The 21,710-nt window shown below is 38.0% G+C and overlaps 1 protein-coding gene across 1 annotated transcript in view; it reads right to left on the reverse strand.

Moving 5' to 3' along the window:
* Positions 1–21,710, reverse strand: part of LOC131419900 (zinc finger protein 782-like) — a 47,867-nt gene that overhangs the window by 19,768 nt on the left and 6,389 nt on the right. The window contains exon 3 of the mRNA XM_058565405.1: positions 21,549–21,675. Within this exon, the coding sequence (XP_058421388.1) occupies positions 21,549–21,675 (127 nt within the window). The remainder of the gene's footprint in view (positions 1–21,548; positions 21,676–21,710) is intronic.

Below are 21,710 nucleotides of genomic sequence, written 5' to 3' on the forward strand. Positions count from 1 at the left end.
ACTTTAAATTAAAAAATGTTATTAGAGTTGAAGAGAGACATTTTACCATGACAAAAGGGTAAACCCGTCAGGAAGATACTATAACAATTATAAACATATATGCACCTAACAATTGAGCCCCAAAATACGTGAAGTGTAAACTGACAAGTGAAAAGAGAAATAGACAATTGAACAATAATAGTTGGAAACTTCACTATCACACTTTCTAACTAGACAGAAGATCAGTAACAAAACAGAGGATTTGAACAACACTATAAACCAACTAGACCTAACAGATATATACAGCACACCCCACCCAGCAGTAGCAGAATCCACATTCTTCTAAAATGCACATGGGGTGGGGGAGGGTGAAAAAGGTTAAAGGAGGTCAATTTTAGGGTGATGGATGAAAACTACACTTTTGATGGTGGGCACACTATAATATATGAATTATATAACGTTGTACACCTGAAATCTATACAATGTTATGAACCAAATTACCTCAATAAAAATTAATTAAATGAAATGCACATGGAACATTCTCCAGGACAGGCCATTTATTAGGCCACAAAACAAACTTCAATAAATTTAAAGTATAGAAATAATACAGAGTATCTTCTCTGACTCCAATGGAATGAAATCAGAAATCAATAACAGAAAGAAATTTGGGAAATTCACAAATATGTGGAAATTGGACAGCATATTACTAAATAACTGGTCAAAGAGAAAATTACAAAGGATATTAGAAAATACATTTTGATGACTGAAAATGATGGTACAACATACCACAACTTATAGGATGAAGCAAAAACAGTGTTTAGAGGGAAATTTATAGATATATTAACACCTATATTAAAAAAGAAGATCTCAAATCAATAAACTAACTTTCCATTTTCAAACAAAGGAAAAACAAGAGCAAACTAACCTAGAGCAAGCACAAGAAATAATAAATACTGGATTGGAAATTAATGAAATAAAGAACAGAAAGAGAAAATTGGTGTAACCAAAGTTGGTTCTTTGAAAAGATCAACAAAATTGACGACTCTTTAGCTAGATTAACCAGGGAAAAAAGAGAAAAGACTCAAATTATTAAAATCAGAAATGAAAGAGGGGACATTACTACTGACTATACAGAAATAAAAATGATTAAAAAGGAGTACTAGCAACAATTATATGCCAATAAATTACATAACTTAGATAAAAGGGACAAATTCATAGAAAGACACAAACTACAGAAACTAACTCAAGAAGAAATAGAAAATCTGAATAGAGTTATAAAAAGAGATTGAATCAGTAATGAAAACACTACCCACAAAGAAAAGCCCATGCATGCCCTGATGGCTTTACTGCTGAATTCTACCAAACATTTGAAGAACTATTACTAATTCTTCACAAACTCTTCCAAGAAATAGAAAAGAGAACACTTCCTATCTCATTCAATGAGGCCAGCACTTTCCTGATAGCAAAACCAGATAAAGACATCACAAGCAAACAACAGACCAGTATCTCTTATGAATACAGATGCAAAAAATCCTCCATCAAAATACTACTAAACTGAATCTGGGAACATATTATACACCATGATCAAGTGGGATTTATCCCAGGAATGGAAGGTTTGTGTAACATCCAAAAATCCATCAATGTAATTCACCATATCAATAGGATAAAAAATAAAAACCACATGATAGGGCCGGCCCCGTGGGTTAGCGGTTAAGCGCGTGCGCTCCTGGCAGCCCGGGTTCGGATCCCGGGCGCGCATCGACGCACCGCTTCTCCGGCCATGCTGGGGCCGCGTCCCGCATACAGTAACTGGAAGGATGTGCGGCTATGACAGACAACTACCTACTGGGGCTTTGGGGGAAAAATAAATAAATAAAAATCTAAAAAAAAAAAAACCACATGATCACCTATTAATAGACACAGAAAGCAGTAAGACAAAACTCAACACTCAATGATAAAAACAGTCAACAAACTAGGAATAGAATGGAACTTCCTCAACCTGATAAAGGGCTTCTAAGAAAACCCCACAGCTAATATCATACTTAATGATCAGAGACTGGATGCTTTCCTGCTAAGATCACAAGTAAGACAAGGATATTCATTCTCAACACTTCTATTCACTGTTATACTATACATTCTAGCTGGGCCAATAAGGCAAGAAAAAGAAATAAAATTTTATCCAGATTGGAAAGAAAGAAGTAAATCTATAGTCACAAATGATAATGTCTTATGTAGCAAGAATTCTAAGGAATCCACTAAAAAACAATTAGAATAAACAAGTTGGGCAATGTTACAGGATACAAGATCAATATATATTTCTATTTCTTGAATTCTTTTTAAAAAATCATTGTTTAAAGAAAAACATTAACAGCATGGGTTTTATAATTATAGAAAAGCAAAATATATGACAACAGCAGCACAAAGACTAAAGAGAAATGGAAAAAATTATTTAAGATTCTTAAAATATACAAGTGATAAAATATTGTTTTAAGGTAGACTGTGTTAAGTTAAAGATTTACATTTTAAAGCCGAGAGCAACCACATAAACACACAAGGATAGAAAATAAGCCAATAATAGGGAAACTGGAATCATTAATAATGCACAATTAATCTCAAAGAAATTAGGGAAAGAAGGAAAAAGGAACAATGAACACGTGGAAAAATAGAAAGCAAATCACAAGATGGTAGATTCAAAATCACCCACACTGATAATAACATTAAACATTAAACAGGGTAAAGAATTCCACTTAAAAGGTAGAGACTGTCATACTGAATTTTTTAAAAGTCCAAACTATATTCTATATCCAAAAGACCAACTCTGAATGTGAGGAAGAAAAAGTAAAAGCAAAAAAAAAAAAAAGCCGCCAATATTAATTAATATCAGGCAAAGCAAAACTCAGAAAAACAAATATTATCAGGGATATAATGAAACACTGGATGAGAATAAAAGGATAATTCCTCTAGAGGATATAACAACCTAAATATGTTTCTACCTTGCAGGAGGTATTGAAAATACATGAAGAAAATCCTGATGGAATACGTAGACAAATTCAAAATTATAGTTGAATAGCTGCTTTCTCAATAATTAGTAGAAAAAGTATACCAAAAAATCAGAAAGTAAATAGAAGACTTGAACTATACTATGAACTAATTTGACTTACTTCCCATCTAAGCAACACTAGATCCAAAAACTTTAAAAAATACATTAATTCCGAGCACATATGGAACATTCACCAACACAGATCATATGCTGGGGTCTAAAACAAATTTCAATAAACTTACAATAAGGTTTAAACTATGTATACAACATCATCTAAACAAAAAATGTTTAAAAATTAGTAATGGGAAGAAATTAGGAAGAACCCAAACATCTGAAAATTAAACACCAAAGACTACTCAAAAATTAAATCACAAGAGAAATAAGAAAATATCTTCTAAAAGAAAATGAAGACATCGTCTAGAACAGCTTTTTGCCAGCACCCTGATGACCCTGCACATACCCACATGCTATGGACTGAACGATTCTGTTCCCCCTCCAAAATTCATATGTTGAAATCCTAACCCCCAATGTGATGATATTAGGAGGTGGGGCCTTTGGGAGGTAATATTAGGTCATAAGGGTGGAGCCCTCATGAAACAGATTAATGCCTTACAGAAGGACCCCAGAGAGCTCTCTCACCCTCATTCTGTCATGTAAGGATACAGCAAGGAAACAGCTGTCCATGAATCAGGATGCAGGCCCTGACCAGACACCAAATCTGCCAGTGCCCTGATCTTGGACTTACCAGCTTCCAGAACTGTGAGAAATAAATTTCTGTCATTTAAAACCACCCAGTCTACGGTATGCTATTATAGCAGTCCAAGATGACCAAGACACCACATAGGCTGTATAGGCAAGGCTTAACCACAGCTTATCTATGTCTTGGAAGAACATCCCGTGATACTCTCAGAATGTAAGAGCAAGAGAATTTTGTGAAAAGGCCATTTCTGCTATAAGGTCATTTCTCACTCATCTCCCTATCTTCCTGGGAGGCTATCATGAGACAATTTCTCCTCACATCTTGGGATCTGATGAGTTATGAGGCTTTCTGCTTCTCCCCCACCTCCTTAGGGTAGAGCTCAAGCTATAACACTGCTTAGGGGCACTACCACACTGTCTCTTCAGGAACAGGGTATCCCACCACTCATATTGAATCATTTGTCATCTGTTCCTTCTGTTTCAGTGTGATCCTATGGAACAAAGGATTTGGGGAGCTGGTACCTTTGTTTTTTTATTTTGCTTTTGCTGCTTATATAAGTAATAAACTGTGTGAATCTAAGAAGGGCTCATTGTTTCTTACCAATCCAATGTCAGCCTTGCCTTGACATTTAGCATATAAAAATTTGTGTCACCGGGGACTTCTGCCTTCGGAAAGATGGAATAGAAGTACTCTTCCCTATTCCTCCCACTAGAATACAACCACCACCACCACCACCACAAAAAAAAACAAGCAAAGCCTGCTCTCTCTCAACCCAAAGAACCAAAAAAAGGAGAGACTAGCAAGACAGAAAATTTTAGACAACTGCTCTACTCTAGCCAAACAACACTCACATAAAATGACTACAGCCCCACCACCATCCCTATCAGCAAAGGCCAAGCGGGGAGCAGAGACTTCTACCATTCCCAGGCTGTAACAAAGTGCCACAATCCTTCTCAAAAGGTTGATGTCAGGAAAGACCAAGTAGGGAGCTGGGACTTTCACCTCTGCTAGATATTAACAACACTCCCTACACCACCTCCCATGGTGTCAGTTGGGGAACACCTAGGGAGCCTGTATTTCCATCCACATGCAGTAGTAACAAGGCATGCCTCCCCATTCCCAGTGAGGTGGTATCAGAGGAGGCCTAGAGAAGAGTAAGGAATTTCACCACTCCACAGCAGTAATGAGACCACCCCTCCCCTGCAGTGCCTTGTCAGTGGAGGCCATGTGGGGAGCAGTAAGGACACACTTCTGCGCCTCCCATCCAGAGTGTTAACAGTGGAGGCCTAGTGGGAGCTGGAACTTCCAGCCCCACCAAGCAGTAACAAGAGGTCTTTCCCCGCTGGGTGTCAAGAGAAGACAAGTATGGAACCTGGGTGCCTTGGTCTGAAGCTATGTGTCCCCCCCGCCAAATTCACAAGTTGAAATCCTAATGCCCAATGTGATGGTAGTAGGAGGTGGGGCCTTTGGGAGGTGCTTAGGTCATGAGGGTAGCTTATCACTCTTTAAAAAAAAAAAAAAAGACTCTAGGTAGGACCAGCAACATGGCAGTATGAGCTGTTGCCTGTGTCTCTCCCGCTTCGTACTACAACTAAAAGGACATTAATCAATCAGCAGAGGATTCCCACACAGCACACCACGATGCCTAAGAGACCTAAGCAGCTGTATAGCCGAAGGGGATGGACCACCCCCGCCGAGCAGGTGGTGGAGATAGGTAAGCACCCTCTGGACCCCAGGCAGCCCAGCTGTGTGACGTGTGCGATTACTTCCTCGGCTGGAGTGATCATAGCACCGCTGTGGCCCCGACGGTGTGAGCGTACCTCAGGGCGACTGTGGAAACAGGTGACGGCAGCCCTGAGCCCACCGTGTGATCACTTCCCTGTCTAGTGGGGGAGCCCTCAGGTCCACGCAGCCCACAGAGAATGACATAGGCTTGGACCCAGTGGGGAAGCCCCACCTGCCAAACACAAAGGCCAATGCTACCTAGGAGCAGAGGGCGGCTAAGATCCCAGTCCAGGCAAACAAGCTCCCGGCTGCCGAGAACACCCATAGCACCGCTGTGGCCCAGAAGCAGGGAGCACAACCCCCAGGGTCTGTGGGACCAGGCGGCAGTGGCCCTGAGCCCCCCACATGACTACTTTCCCATTTGGTGGGAGACCCCACAGGGCCAGTGTGATCCCAAGGAATGACCCAGGCTTGGACAGGCAGAGCTGACAGGGATCACGGCAGTGGGCTCAGATTACACAGTTCCTGCCCCCTCCAAATGGCAGCAGGTGGAACCTGCATCCAGAAACTATCACTATGCGCTGGGACAAATCCACTCCGTCAAATGGTATAAAGAAGTTTATTAGTACTCCAGACCAGAAGGAAAAAGACAAACACCCAGAAACCAGTCCTGAAGGCATGGAAACCTGTGATCTAAATGACAAAGAATTCAAGACAGCCATCATAAGAAAACTCAATGAGCTACAAGAGAATTCTGAAAGACAGTTCAATGAAATCAGGAACTAAATTACTCAACAGAGGGAATTCTTCACAAAAGAGATTGAAACTATAAAGAAAAACCAAACAGAATTGTTAGAGATGAAAAACACAATGGATGAGATAAAGAAAAATCTGGAGTCAAACAACAGGGTTGATAAAATGGATAGAATTAGCAATCTGGAGGCTAGGAACATAGAAATGCTTCAGATGGAGGAGGAGAGAGAACTTAGATTAAAAAGAAATGAAGAAATTCTCTGAGAAGTATCAGACTCAATTAGGAAATGCAACATAAGGATTATAGGTATTACAGTGGGAGAAGAGAGAGAAAAAGGAGCAGAGAGCTTGTTCAAAGAAATAATAACTGAGAACTTTCCAAACCTGAAGACGGAGCTGGAATTACATGTAAAAGAAGACAACAGGACTCCTAGTTACATCAATGTAAAAAGACCTTCTCCAAGGCATACATTAGTAAAGCTGTCAAAAGTTAACAATAAAGAAAAAATATTAAGGGCAGCAAGGCAGAAGGGAATAACCTGTAAGTGAAGCCCTATGAGGTTTTCAGTGGATTTTTCAGCAGAAACCTTACAGGCTAGGAGAGAGTGGAATGATATATTCCAAATTTTGAAAGACAAAAACTTTCAGCCAAAAATACTATATCCAGCAAAAATATCCTTCAGATATGATGGATTAAAAACTTTCCCAGATAAAGAAAAGCTGAGGGAGTTCATTGCCACAAGACCCCCCCGTACAAGATTTGATCAAGAAGGCCCTCATACCTGAAAAAAAACGAAACAGTTTACAAAGCCTTGAGCAAGCAGATAAACAGGCAGACAAAATCAGAAATTGAAACTCTCTATCAGAACAGATTAGCAAACACTTAATTATAACTTTAAAGATAAAGGAAAAGAAAACATCAAAAATAAATATTATCACTTCATTTTAACCACAAATTCACAACACATAATGGAATAAGATATGACAACAACAACTTAGAAGGAAAAGAGGAAAAGGAAGAAACCTGCTTTGACTAAGGGAACGAGAGGCTATCAGGGAATGGACCATCTCATCTACAACATCTTTTATACAAACCGCATGGTAACCACTAAACAAAAAATCAGAACAGAGACACAAATGATAAATAATGAGAAAACCATCATAGAGAGCCACCAAACTGAACTGGCAGTCCAAAATACATGGGACAAGAAACAAGGGAAATACATAACAACTGAAAAACAAGAGATAAAATGGCAGCATTAAGCCCTCATATATCAATAATCACTCTAAATGTAAATGGATTGAATTCCCCAATCAAAAGACACCGAGTGGCTGGATGGATTAAAAAGTAAGACCCCAAAATTTGCTGCCTCCAGGAAACACATCTCAGCTTTAAAGACAAACACAGGCTCAGAGTGAAGGGACAGAAGATGATACTCCAAGCTAATGGCAAACAAAGGCAAGCAGGTGTTGCCACACTCATATCAGACAAAGTAGAATTCAAGATAAAACAGGTAATGAGAGACAAAGAGGGGCAATATATAATGATAAAAGGACATTCCGCCAAGAAGACATAACATTTAGAAATATATACATGCACCGAACACAGAAGCACCAAAGTACATAAAGCAACTATTAACAAACCCAAAAGGAGATATCAAAAACAACACAATAATAGTAGGGGACCTTAACACCCCACTTACATCAATGGACAGAGCATCCAGACAGAAAGTCAATAAGGAAATAGTGGACTTAGACCAGATGGACTTAACAGATATATATAGAGCACTCCATCCAAAAAGAAGAGATTACACATTCTTCTCAAGCACGCATGGAACATTCTCAAGGACAGACTATATCTTGGGAAACAAGGCAAACCTCTATAAATTTAAGAAGACTGAAATCATAACAAGCATCTTTTCTGACCGTAATGCTATGAAACCAGAAATCAACTACAAGAAAAAAACTAGGAAAGTGACAAAGGTGTAGAGACTAAACGACATGCTACTGAACAACCAATGGATCACTGAAGAAATTAAAGGAGAAATCAAAGAATATCTGGCAATAAATGAAAATGAAAATACACCATACCAACTCATACGGGATGCAGCAAAAGCATCCTGAGCGGGAAAATCACAGCAATACAGGCCCACCTTAACAAACAAGAAAAATCCCAAATAAGCAACCTTCAACTACACCTAACAGAATTAGAAAAAGAAGAACACACAAAGCCCGAAGTCAGCAGGAGGGAAATAATATAAACTAGAGCAGAAACAAATGAAATTGAAACCAAAAAAAACAGTAGAAAGGATCAATGAAACAAAAACCTGGTTCCTTGAGAAGATAAACAAAATTGACAAATCTGTAGCCAGACTCACCAAGAAAAAAAGAAAGCAAGCTCAAATAAATATAATTAGAAATGAAAGAGCAGAAATCACAACAGATACCGCAGAAATACAAAAGATTATAAGAGAATACTATGAAAAACTATATTCCAACAAATTGGACAATCTAGAAGAAACTGATAAACTCTTAGGCTCATACAACCTCCCAAAACCGAATCAAGAAGAAATAGAGAATCTGAATAGACCAATCACAAGTAAAGAGATTGAAACAGTAATAAAAAACCTCCCAAAAAATAAAAGTCCAGGACCAGATGGCTTCTCTGGAGAATTTTACCAAACATTCAAAGAAGATTTAATACCTATCCTTCTCAAACTATCCCAAAAATAGAGGAAGATGGAACACTTCCTAACACATTCTAAGAGAACAACATCACCCTGATACCAAAGCCAGGCAAGGACAATACAAAGAAGGAAAATTACAGGCCAATATCGCTGATGAACATAGATGCAAAAATCTTCAACTAAATATTGGCAAACCGAATACAGCAATACATTAGAAAGATCATACAGCATAATCAAATGGGATTTATACCAGGGAGGCAGGGATGGTTCAACATCCGCAAACCAATCAATGTGATACACCACATTAACAAAATGAGGAATAAAAACCACACGATCATCTCAATAGACGCAGAGAAAGCATTTGACAAGGTCCGACATCCATTTATGATAAAAACTCCCAACAAAATAGGTATAGAAGGAAAGTACTTCAACATGATAAAGGCTGACTATGACAAACCCACAGTCAACATCATACTCAACAGGGAAAAACTGAAAGCCATCCCTCTGAGAACAGGAACAAGACAAGGGTGCCCACTCTTTCCACTGTTATTCAACACAGTGTTGGAAGTTCTGGCCAGAGCAATTAGGCAAGAAAAAGGAATAAAAGAAATCCAAACAGGCAATGAAGAAGTGAAACTCTCACTGTTCACAGACGACGTGATTTTATACATAGAAAAGCCTAAAGAATCCATCAGAAAACTACTAGAAATAATCAACAACTACAGCCAAGTGGCAGGGTACAAAATCAACTTACAAAAATCAACTGCATTTCTATATGCCAACAACGAACTAACAGAAAGAGAACTCAAGAAGATAATCCCATTTACAATCACAACAAAAAGAATAAAATATCTAGGAATAAATTTAACCAAGGAGGTGAAAGACCTATACAATGAAAACTTTAAGAAAGTTTTCATTAGTGAAAGAAATCAATGATGACACAAAGAAATGGAAAGATATCCCATGTACATGGATTGGAAGAATAAACATAGTTAAAATGTCCATACTACCTAAAGCAATCTACAGATTCAATGCAATCCCAATCAGAATCCCAACAACATTCTTCATGGCAATAGAACAAAGAATATTAATATTCATATGGGGCAACAAAAGACCCCGAATAGCTAAAGCAATCCTGAGAAAAAGAACAAAGCTGGAGGCATCACAATCCCTGACTTCAAAACATACTACAAAGCGACAGTAATCAAAACAACATGGTACCAGTACAAAAACAGACACACAGATCAATGGAACAGAATTGAAACCCCAGAAGTAAAACCTCACATCTACAGGCAGCTAATCTTTCACAAAGGAGCACAGAACATACAACGGAGAAAGAAAGTCTCCTCAATAAACGGTGCTGGGAAAACTGGAAAGCCACTTGCAAAAGAATGAAAGTAGACCACCTTCTTTTGCCATACACAAAAATTAACTCAAAATGGATCAAAGACCTGAGGGTGAGACCTGAAACTATAAAACTCCTGGAAGAAAATGTAGGCAGTACACTATTCGTCATTGGTCATAAAGGGGTCTTCTCGAATTCCATGTCTCCTCAGACAAGGGAAACAAAAGAAAAAATAAACAAGTGGGACTTCATCAGACTAAAGAGCTTCTGCAAGGCAAACGAAACCAGGATCAAAATGAAAAGACAACCCACCAGCTGGGAGAAAATATTTGCAAACCATATATCCGACAAGGAGTTAATCTCCATAATATATAAAGAACTCACACATCTGAACAACAAAAAAACAAATAACCCGATCAAAAAATGGGCAGAGGATATGAACAGACATTTTTCCAAGGAAGATATACAGATAGCCAATAGGCACATGAAAAGATGTTCAACATCACTAATCATCAGGGAAATGCAAATCAAAACTACACTAAGATATCACCTTACACCCATTAGAATGGCTATAATCACCAAAACAAAAAATAACAAATGTGGGAGAGGATGTGGAGAAAAGTGAACCCTCATTCACTGTTGGTGGGAATGCAAACTGGTGCAGCCTCTAGGGAAAACAGTATGGACATTCCTCAAAAAATTAAAACTAGAAATACCTTATGATCCAGCTGTCCCACTACTGGGTATTTATCCAAAGAACTTGAAATCAACAATCCAAAGAGGCTTATGCACCCCTATGTTCAATGCAGCATTATTCACTATAGCCAAGATGTGGAAGCAACCCAAGAGTCCATCAACAGATGATTGGATAAAGAAGATGTGGTATACATATACAATGGAATACTACTCAGCCATAAAAAAAAGACAAAATCGTCCCATTTGCAACAACATGGATGGACCTGGAGGGTATTATGTTAAGTGAAATAAGCCAGACAGAGAAAGACAAATACTGTATGACCTCTCTCATATGTGGAATATAAACTAACACACGGACAGAGAGAACAGTTTGGTGGTTACCAGGGGGAAAGGAGTTGGGGGATGGGCACAAGGGGTGAAGGAGTGCATTTATATGGTGACTGACAAATAATAATGTACAACTGGAATCTCACAATGTTATAAACTATTATGACATCAATAAAAAAAATTGACATACTGTAAAAAAAAAAAAAAAAAAAAAAAAAGACCCTACAAAGTTCCCTAGCCCCTTCCACCGCACAAGGATACATACAACAAGAAGTCTGCAACTAGGAAGAGGGGTCTCATCCAACCATGCTGGCACCCTGATCTTGGACTTCCAGCCTCCAAAACTGTGAGAAATAAATTTCTGTGGTTTATAAGCCACCCAATCTGTAGTATTTTGTTAAAGCAGCCCAAACAGACTAAGACACTAGACTTATTTGGCAGTAATGAATCAGTGGCCCCCTTTTCCCTGCTGAAGCAGTCTCAGAGAAAGCCAGCTAAAACCGATTTAAGATCCGGAGTCCCAGAAAATAACACTCAAAATTTCCAGATTTCAATCAAAAATCACTTGTTACACCAAGAACCAGGAAAATCACAACTTGAGTAAGACAATAAAGAGACTTCAACACCAAGATGACAAAGATGTTAGAATTATCTGACACTGACTTTGAGGCAATCATAAAAATGCTTCAAATAGAAATTACAAATATGCTTAAAATAAACGAAAAAATTAAAAATCTCAGTAGATAGAGAAGATGTAAAAAAGATCCAAATGGAAATTTTTTAACTAAAAAACAGAATAACTGAAATAAACTCAATGGATGGGCTTAGCAGAATGGAAGGGACAGAGGAATCAGTGAACTTGAAGATAGAATAATAGAAATTACCCAAACTGAACAATAGAAAGAAAATATACTGAATAAAAAACAAAAAGAAAAATGAACAGAGCTTGTATTAGTCAAAGTTCTCCAGAGAAACAGAATCAATAGGGTGTATATACAGAGAGAGAAGTTTATTGGAAGGAATTCGCTCGTGTGATTGTGGGAGCAGGTCTGAAACCTGCAAGATGAGCCAGCAGGCTGGAGACCCAGGGAAAAATTGATGTTGCGGTCTTGAATCCAAAAGCAGTCTAGAGTTCCTTCCTTCTAGGGAGATCTCAGTCTTTTCCCTTAAGGCCTTCAAAAGATTAGGATAAAGTCCAACCACATCATGAAGGGTAATCTAATTACTCAAAGTTTACTTTTTCAGTTTTACTCTTTTTTGATTCTTTACTCAAAGATTTAAATGCTAATCACATCTAAAAAACACCTCACAGCAACATTTAGACTTGACCAAATAATTGGGTACCATAGCTTTGCCAAGATGACACACAAAATTAATTACCATAGAGTCTCAGGAACACACAAGAATATAACAAACATTCAGGTTATCGGAATCCAGAAGGAGAGAAGAAACAGAGCAGGGCTAAAAAATATTTAAAGAAATAACATGCTCCGCTACTGGTGGCCCGGGTTCGGGTCCCAGGCGCACACCCACGCACTGCTTCTCCGGCCATGCTGAGGCCACGTCCCACATCCAGCAACTAGAAGAATGTGCAACTATCTACTGGGGCTTTGGGGAGAAAAAAGGAGAAGGATTGGCAATAGATGTTAGCTCAAAGCTGGTCTTCCTCAGCAAAAAGAGGAGGATTGGCATGGATGTTAGCTCAGGGCTGATCTTCCTCACTCACAAAAAAAACAAAAAAAAACAAAAAAAAGAAATAACGGCTGAAATTTCCCCAAATTTGGCAAAAGCAGCTATGTGTTGTAGTCATCCCACAGATGCAGGATGCACCTTCTTCCAATAACAGGAGGGATATCAAGACTGATGATGCTACACATGCACCAGGAAGACATGAAAAGATTTATTACATATTGAGACTTTCTGAGGAAAGCACAGCAGGCACCAAAGTCATTCTGCAAAAGATCTGAGCAAAGACACAGTGGCCCTGAGTTTTACTATGCTTAGAAGGTGGGGCCAAGGTGAGGGTTTCTGTGTGCAAGCTGGGGTTTGCATGGTTTGAACTTCCCCATTGGTGCCAAGGGAGGACACACGTGAGCTTTCTTATCAGCTTGCCCCAGATATGGGGAAGAAGTGGAGGGGGAGGTAGGGCTTGAAAGCTATCAGCAGTCACATATCAAAACTGGAGTCAGACTCTATTACAATTCACCTCTGATGCTGACGACTGAAATGTGCCATGTTTCACTTCATTGGATTTCAACTGATAAGCTAATACTGAACTCTATGAGGACCGCCACCTGAGGCTGTAAAGAAAATACAAGTTGTTTGTTCAGGAGCCCAGTATTATGTATTCTGAGAAATGAAATAATTGCTTTGGTCACTATTGATGATGCATGGACTTTCAAAGGAGATCTAGATTTCTTAGTGATGTCTTGTATTATGGTTTTAGTATGGCAGACACATGTGTAACCTTGATTTATAATTTTGGGCATCTGTGAGGCAAGAAATTTCCAGTGTCCTTTACCCCAAAGGGTGGGCTACCCTGGACAAGGAACTGTGGCTGTCTTTGGTTGAACCAGATAGTCAGGTCATGGGCAATGGCCCAAGCATCTGTAAAACTGTGCAGACGGGGCAGATCGTTGGCCAGGGGATCCTCCAATGCCAAGATGAGTGCTTGAAGTTTGGTCAACTGTACTGACTCTTAGATCCCATTCTTTATCATCGATATCCCAGTTAAAGGATGTAAGTAGCAGCTCTCCAGCAAATTCCATTACGTGTCACAGTAGCACTGCCATCTACAGTATACGAACTTCTTTTGCTGTTCACTCAGGGGATGCTAAAGGGTTCTCTAGGTAGTCAAGGGGTCTGGAAGGACAATCTCTTCCAGCACTGAAGCATATGGCAAGTACTGAGGACAGGGAAGGTCACCTCCTCTTGTATGTGGGATATGCCAGAGAGTCCATGTTTGTATCTATCCTGTAAATACCACTTCCATTTCAGCAAGGAGGTCTCAGCGGCCTGGTCAAATCTGAGGGATGCCACTTCTACAACCCAGGGTGTAATGAGAAGCTGGGTACTAAGGGTCACAGGCTGAGGTGAGAGTCTCTATTTCCAGAGCAGCCAAGCATGCAGTCCACAAATGCTGCTCTAATGGCATTACCACAGGGCCAAAGAGGGCAGTTTCTTGCATCAGAAGCTCATGGGCATTTCATGGTAAGCATGGGTGGCCCACAAAGTCCAAGAGGCATGAGAATGGGTTGCTAAAGCCTTTACAGCAAGAGTCTCTCAGGGACACTGACAGGAGTGCTTATTACAATTTGGACAGATTCTAGAGCCTTTTGTTGTAGGGGAGCCCATTCAAAGTGGAATAATTTGTGACCAATATTATATATGAGCTTAAGTAAAATTTGTTCAGAGGAATATGTTAGCACTGGAACCAAGAAAACTAAAGACGTGGGCTCTTTTGCCTGTTGAGGGTGTGGAGAGTGCCAAGAGCTATTTCATGAGTGCCAGGGATAAAGCAGCCCCTCAATTAACCAAACGGTTCCCAGGAATTTAACTGAGATGGTGGGGCTTTGTACTAAGTGTGGCACAATGGCCCATTCCTTCTTGTGAGCTCTTTTATGAGAATCTGTTATGTCCTCAAGGAATGTCTCAAATGAATCTCCTCAGAGGAGGATGTCATCAATGTAATATCATATCTGTGCTCCTGGAGAAAGATGGATGTGGTTAAGATCTTGCCTAAAAAGATTTTGTGCAACAGCCAAAACTGAGGGGGTAGGTTCACTCAGTCCCATTTTGTCAAGCTAATTGATAGGACAATGGGTACTATGACCATAGTGAGTTTGGGTAAGGCAATAATCCTAATGGTCAAGGTGAAGCATAACTGTCCTCTCTTTGGTACCTGCCCTTATAGAGGTTATCTTGTTTAAATTACTGGAATCCCCAGGTGTAACAGTAATTTGGCCCAGTACTGATTAAGGCCAAGAAGGTTTGCCAAATGGTGTATCTCAGAAGATGCAAAAGTTAATTTAGAATACATGTTGCAGAGGCGCAAAAGCCACTTGGTGCTTTCTTATCTATTTTTTGTTGTTGAATTAGTACATTTTGGGCTTCCAATTGGGTCAAATTGCAGGCTTCTGTTTCAGTTTTTTTTCCTCCCTCTGTATGATTACAAGTTTGGGGGTTTTTTTTATTGATTAGGGTATGAAAAAGACTCACATATTGAGGCTTTCAGGAGAGTACGGTAGACACCCGAGACAGTCTGAAAATGTTTTCAGTGAAGGAAGCATTAAGTGGCCCTGGATTTTACTGTAGTTAGAGGATGGGGCCAGAGTGAGAGTTGCTATGCATAAGCTAGGATTTGCACGGTCTGAACTGTCTCATTGGTGCTAAGTAAGGAATACTCTTTAGTATACTAAGCAAACCCCAAACAGAATAAGCCCAAATAAATCCACAGACATGATAGTCAGACATCTGAAAACTAAGAAAAAAGAAAAAAACTGTGAAAGCAGCAAGATAGAAGCAACCTTACCTACAGAGGAAAAATAACTGGAACAACAGCAGGTATCTCATGAGAAACCATGGAGGCTATAAGAAAGTAGTACAATTATTCAAGTGCTAAAAATTGTCAACCCGGAATTCAATATACAGTGAAAATATCCTTTGAAAACGAAGTGTTAATCAACACATTCTCAGATGAAGTAAAATTAAGAGAATCTGTCACCAGCATAACTACCATAAAAGAATGGCTAAAGTTCTCTAAAGATTGTAAGTGTTTAAGCATCTTGGACTATCAGGAAAAAAGAACAACAGAAAGGGCAAAAAATATAGGTAAATACAATAAGTTTTCCCTTTCTTCGTACATTTTCTAAACTGTTTGATGGTTGAAGCAAAAATTATAACACTGTCTGATATAGTTCTCAGTATGTAGAGAGAAAATAAGAAAAGTATATTATAAATGAGGGAAGGTAAAAGGAAGTACACTTCACTCAACCTACAAAAATGTAGACACCAACAGACTGTGATAATTTATATAAAATGTTAACCCCTAGGAAAATCACTAAAAAAATCTGTATAGAAACACCCTAAAAAACACTATAGACAGATCAAAATGGAACTCTAAAAAATGTTCAAGTAACCCACAGGAAGGCAAAAAAAGAAAGCAGAAAAAAAACAAAGAACAGAAGAAAATAATAACAGATTTAAACTCTAACATATCAATAATTATTGTCAAGTGTTAATGATCTAAATGCACCTTTTAAAAGACAGAAACAGGCAGATGGATGTAAAAACATAATTCAACTACATACTGTCCACAAGACACTCGCTTCAAAAGTAATGATACAGGCAAGTTAAAAGTAGGACAGAAAAAGATACACCATGCAAACATTAAAAAAAAAAAAAAAAGCTGGAGGCCAGCCCAGTGGCACAGTGGTTAAGTTCAGCATGCTCCAGTTTGGCAGCTGGATTCATGGGTTCATATCCCAGGTGTGGACATACACCACTCAGCAAGCCATGCTATGGCGGTGACCCACATACAAAATAGAGAAAGATGGGCACAGACGTTAGCTCAGGGACAATCTTCCTCAAGCAAAAAGAGTAAGATTGGCAACAGGTGTTAGCTCAGGGCCAATCTTCCTCACCAAAAAAATATATATATACACACACATATATATATATAAAAGCTGGAGGGGTTATATTAATTTCAGGCAAAGGAGATCGCAAAGCAAAGAATATTGACAGAGACGGAGAAGGACATTACATAATGATTAAAGGAACAATCTACCAAAATGACAGAGCGATACTAAATATGTATACACCAAACAACAGAGCTTCAAAATATATGAAGTAAAAACTAAGAGAACTAAAAAGTGAAATAAATCCATAATTATAGTTAGACTCTTCAACACCGTCTTCCAACAACTGATAGAACTAGACAGAAAATAAGCAAGGATACACAACTTAACAAAACCATCAAGCAACACAATCTAATAGACATTTATAGAACACTCCACTCCATAACAGCAGAATACACTCTTTTCAAGAATCCATAGAACATGTACCAAGAGAGACAATATCTCAGGCCATTAAAAAAAGAAAAAGTTTAATAGAATTGACATAAAATGTGTTCTCTAACCACAGTGAAATCAAACTAAAAATCAATAAAAGAAGGGTACAGAAAAATCTCCACTCTGAAATTAAACAACACATTTCTAAATCCTTTAAATTTTATTTATTTTATTTTTCCCCCAAGGCCCCAGTAGATAGTTGTATGTCATAGCTGCACATCCTTCTAGTTGCTGTATGCGGGATGTGGCGTCAGCATGGCCGGACAAGCAGAGCGTCGGTGCGCTCCCGGGATCCGAATCCGGGCCGCCAGCAGCAGAGCGCGCGCACTTAACCGCTAAGCCACGGGGCCGGCCCATCTAAATCCTTTAAAAAGGAAGTCTCAAGGGAAATCAAAATAATACACTGAACAAAATGAAATCAAAATACGACATCAAAATTTGTGGGATGCAGCTAAAACAGTGCTGAGATGGAACTATATACCACTAAATCCTTACAAGAGAAAAAAGGAAAAGTCTTAAGTCAATAATCAAGCTTTCATCTCAAGAAATTAGAAAAAGAGCAAACTAAAGCCCAAATAAGCAGAAAGAAGGAAATTAACCCCCACGCATGATAAAAACCCTTAAGAAAACTAGGAATAGAGAATTTCCTCAACTTCATAAAGAACATCTATAAAAAAACATATAGTTACCATACTTAAGTGAAAGACTGAATGTTTTCCACCTAAAAGTCAGAACAAGACAGAGACAGGATGTCTGTTCTCACCACTGTTACTCAACATAGTAACCTTAAAGATATTATGCTAAGTAAAATAAGCCATACACAGAAGATAAATATGGTATGACTCCACTTATATTTACCTAGTCAAATTCACAGAGACAGAAGGAAGAACAGCGTTTAATAGAGGTTGGGGGAAGGAGGAATGAGGAGTTGGGTGTGTAATAGGTAGTTTCAGTTGGGGAAGATGAAAAAGTTCTGGAGATAAATGGTGGTGATGGATACACAACATGTGAGTATATTTAATGCTACAGAACTCCACACTTTAAAACCATCATAATGGTAAGTTTTATGTTACGTACATTTTACCACAATAAAAAAAATAGATGACCCAAACCGTATTATAGCTAATAAAGAAAACTTCACTCTTAATGAAAACCTTCCCACAAAGAAAACTCCAGGTTCAGATTGCTTTAGTGGTGAATTCTATTAAACATTTAAGGAAGAAATAATATCAATTCTATCCAAGAAAACAGTAGAAATGATTCAACTCACTTTATAAGACAAGTATTACCATGATACCAAATCCTTGAGGAGACATTACAAGAAAATACATCTGTAAATATCGTTTAAAAATATAGGGGCAAAAATCCTTAAAATGTTAATGAACCAAATCCAAAAATATAAAAATATAACACAGTACGAACAAGTAGCGTTCATCCCAGGAATTCAAGGTTGGTAGAGTACTCAAAAAATCAATGTAATTCACAATATTAACTGAATAAAAAAGAAAAACCATGTGATTACCTCAATAGATACAGAAAGAACATCTGACAAATTCAATGATGATGATTATCAATTATCAATGAATTAAAAAAAAAAACCTTTCAGCAGACTAGGGAACTTCCTCAAACTGATAAAAGGCAACTATAAAAAACCTACAATTAATTTAATTAATTATGTCATGGGGAAGAATGAATGCTTTGCCTCTAGGATTAGAAATAAGACACGAGTATCTTCTCTCACCACTTGTGTTCAATGTTATACAGTCACATGCCACATAATGAATTTTTGGTTAATGATAGACTGCATATACAATGGTGGTCCCATAAGATTAGTACCACACAGCCTAGGTGTGTAATAGGCTATACCACTTCGGTTCATGTAAGTACATTCAGACGTTCGCACAACAATGAAATCGCCTAACGACACATTTCTCAGAATGTATCTCTGGCATTAAGCAACACCACTGTATTAGTGGTCCTAGCCAGTTATTAAAGAAAAAGAAATAAAAGGCATATGTAGTTTAGAAATGAAGAAGTAACATATTTTTATTCACAGATAACATAATTGTGTATGTAAAACATCCTTGGGAATCTCCAAAAGATCTACTAAAATAAATAAGATTAGCAGTTACAAAATATAATGTCGATATACATAAATCAATTGGGTTTCTATGTACTTTCCACAATTGGAAATTGAAACTGTAAAATACATGCCATTTATATCATCATCAAAATCGTGAAATACATCTAAACAAAATATGTGTAAAACATATACACTGAAAGCTACAAATCACTAAAAAGAAAAATTAAAGGGAGAGATATACCATTTTAATGGATCAGAAGAATCAATATTGTTAAGACATAAATCCTCTCCAGACTATTCTAAAAACTCAAAACTATCTCAACCAGAATTTCAAGCAAAGTCTTTGAAGAAATTGACAAGAAATTCTAAAATTTATATGGAAACAACAAAGAATGTGTAATAATCAAAATAATTTTGAAATGAAAAACATATTTGGAGAACTAAATCTTCCTTATTTAATAACTTTCCACAAAGCTATATAATCAAGGGGTGTTACAGACATACAGATCCATTAAACAGAATAGAGTCCAGATATAGAACTACAGATATATGGTCAATCTGTTTTTGACAAAGGTGCCAAGGCAGTTCAACGGAAAAATAATAATCTTTCCAGCAAACGGTGTCAATATAACAAAACATAGAGATACACAAAATGAACCAAGACCCTCATTTCACACCATATGGAAAAATTAACTGGCAATGAATCATAGGCCTACATGTAAAACTATAAAACTTCTTCAAGAAAACACAGGAGGATAGTGACCTTGGATTAGGCAAAAATTTCTTTTAAAAAAGACACAAAAATCATGAAATATAAAAGAAAAACCAATGATACATTAAAAAACAAATGGAAAACTCTGCTCTTCTAAGACACCGTTAAGAAAATAAGAGCAGCGTAATTGGTCTTGTATCTAGATTATATAAAAAACTCTTTCAGGGGCCGGCCCCGTGGCTTAGCAGTTAAGTGCACGCGCTCCGCTGCTGGCAGCCCGGGTTCGGATCCCGGGCGCGCACCGACGCACCGCTTCTCTGGCCATGCTGAGGCCATGTCCCACATACAGCAACTAGAAGGATGTGCAACTATGACATACAACTATCTACTGGGGCATTGGGGGAAAAATTTTAAAAAAAAAGAGTAAAAAGATTAAAAAAAAAAAAGAAGAGAAATGAGCTAAGTCAGAGGAGGAGGACGATTAAGCGGAAAATTGTTCATACTTTAAAAAAAACAAAAAAAAAACTCTTTCAACTAAGTAAGACCAAAAAAAATTTTTTTTTAATGATCTCAAGATTTGAACAGACTTCAAAAAAAGAAAATAAAAAGCACATGAAAAGATGTTCAACTTCACTAATCATCAGGAAAATGCAAATTAAAACCCAATAAGATACAAAGACACCCACTAGAATCTTAAAAAAAAAAAACATGACTTAAAATACCAAACTTTGGTGAGGATGTGGAGCAACTAGAACTATCATACACTGCTAAAGGGCATGCAAATTGGCACAGCCACTTTAGAAACATCTAGCAGTTCTTATAAAGTTACCATAAGACCAATAATATCATACTTCTGGGTATTTACACAAGAGAAATGGACACATATGTCTACACAAACACCTGTACTTAAATGGACATAGCAGCTTTATTCCTAAACAGCCCAAACAGGAAAAAAATCTATGTCTATCAACTGGTATATGGATGACAAACTGTGGTTTATGCTTGCAAAGGAATACTACTCAGGAATAAAAAGAATGATATACACAAAAACGTGCATGAATCTCAAAAGCTAAGTGAAAAAAGCAAGAAAAAAGAGCAAATACTGTATGATCTATATAAAATTCTAGAAAGGCAAACTATTGCAACAGAAAGTAGATCAGTGGTTGACAGGCGCCAGGGAGAGGGATGGGGGGAGAAGAATCACTGCAAAGAGCCACAGGAAAACTTTTTGGGGTGACAGAAATATTTTATATCATTATTTTAGTGGTGGTAATCACCTATACACATTTCTGAAACTCATCAAATTATACATTGAAAATTACTGACTTTTATTTTCTGTTAATTACACCCCAATAGAAGTATTTTAAAAATTAAAAAGGACAGAGAAAACAGAATTGCACTCTAGAGGGAGTCACATGGTAAGGTCTGCTCACCCACAGAGACGAGGTGGCTGTAGTTCTCCAGCATCACATCCCTGTACAGGGCCCTCTGCGCAGAGTCCATCTGCTGCCACTCCTCCTGGGTGAGCTCCACAGCCACGTCCTTGAATGACAGTGATGCCTGTAACAGCACATTTCCATTCAACATGAAGAGTT

This window comes from Diceros bicornis, chromosome 22, assembly GCF_020826845.1.
Source record: "Diceros bicornis minor isolate mBicDic1 chromosome 22, mDicBic1.mat.cur, whole genome shotgun sequence".
Classification (NCBI taxonomy): domain Eukaryota; kingdom Metazoa; phylum Chordata; class Mammalia; order Perissodactyla; family Rhinocerotidae; genus Diceros; species Diceros bicornis.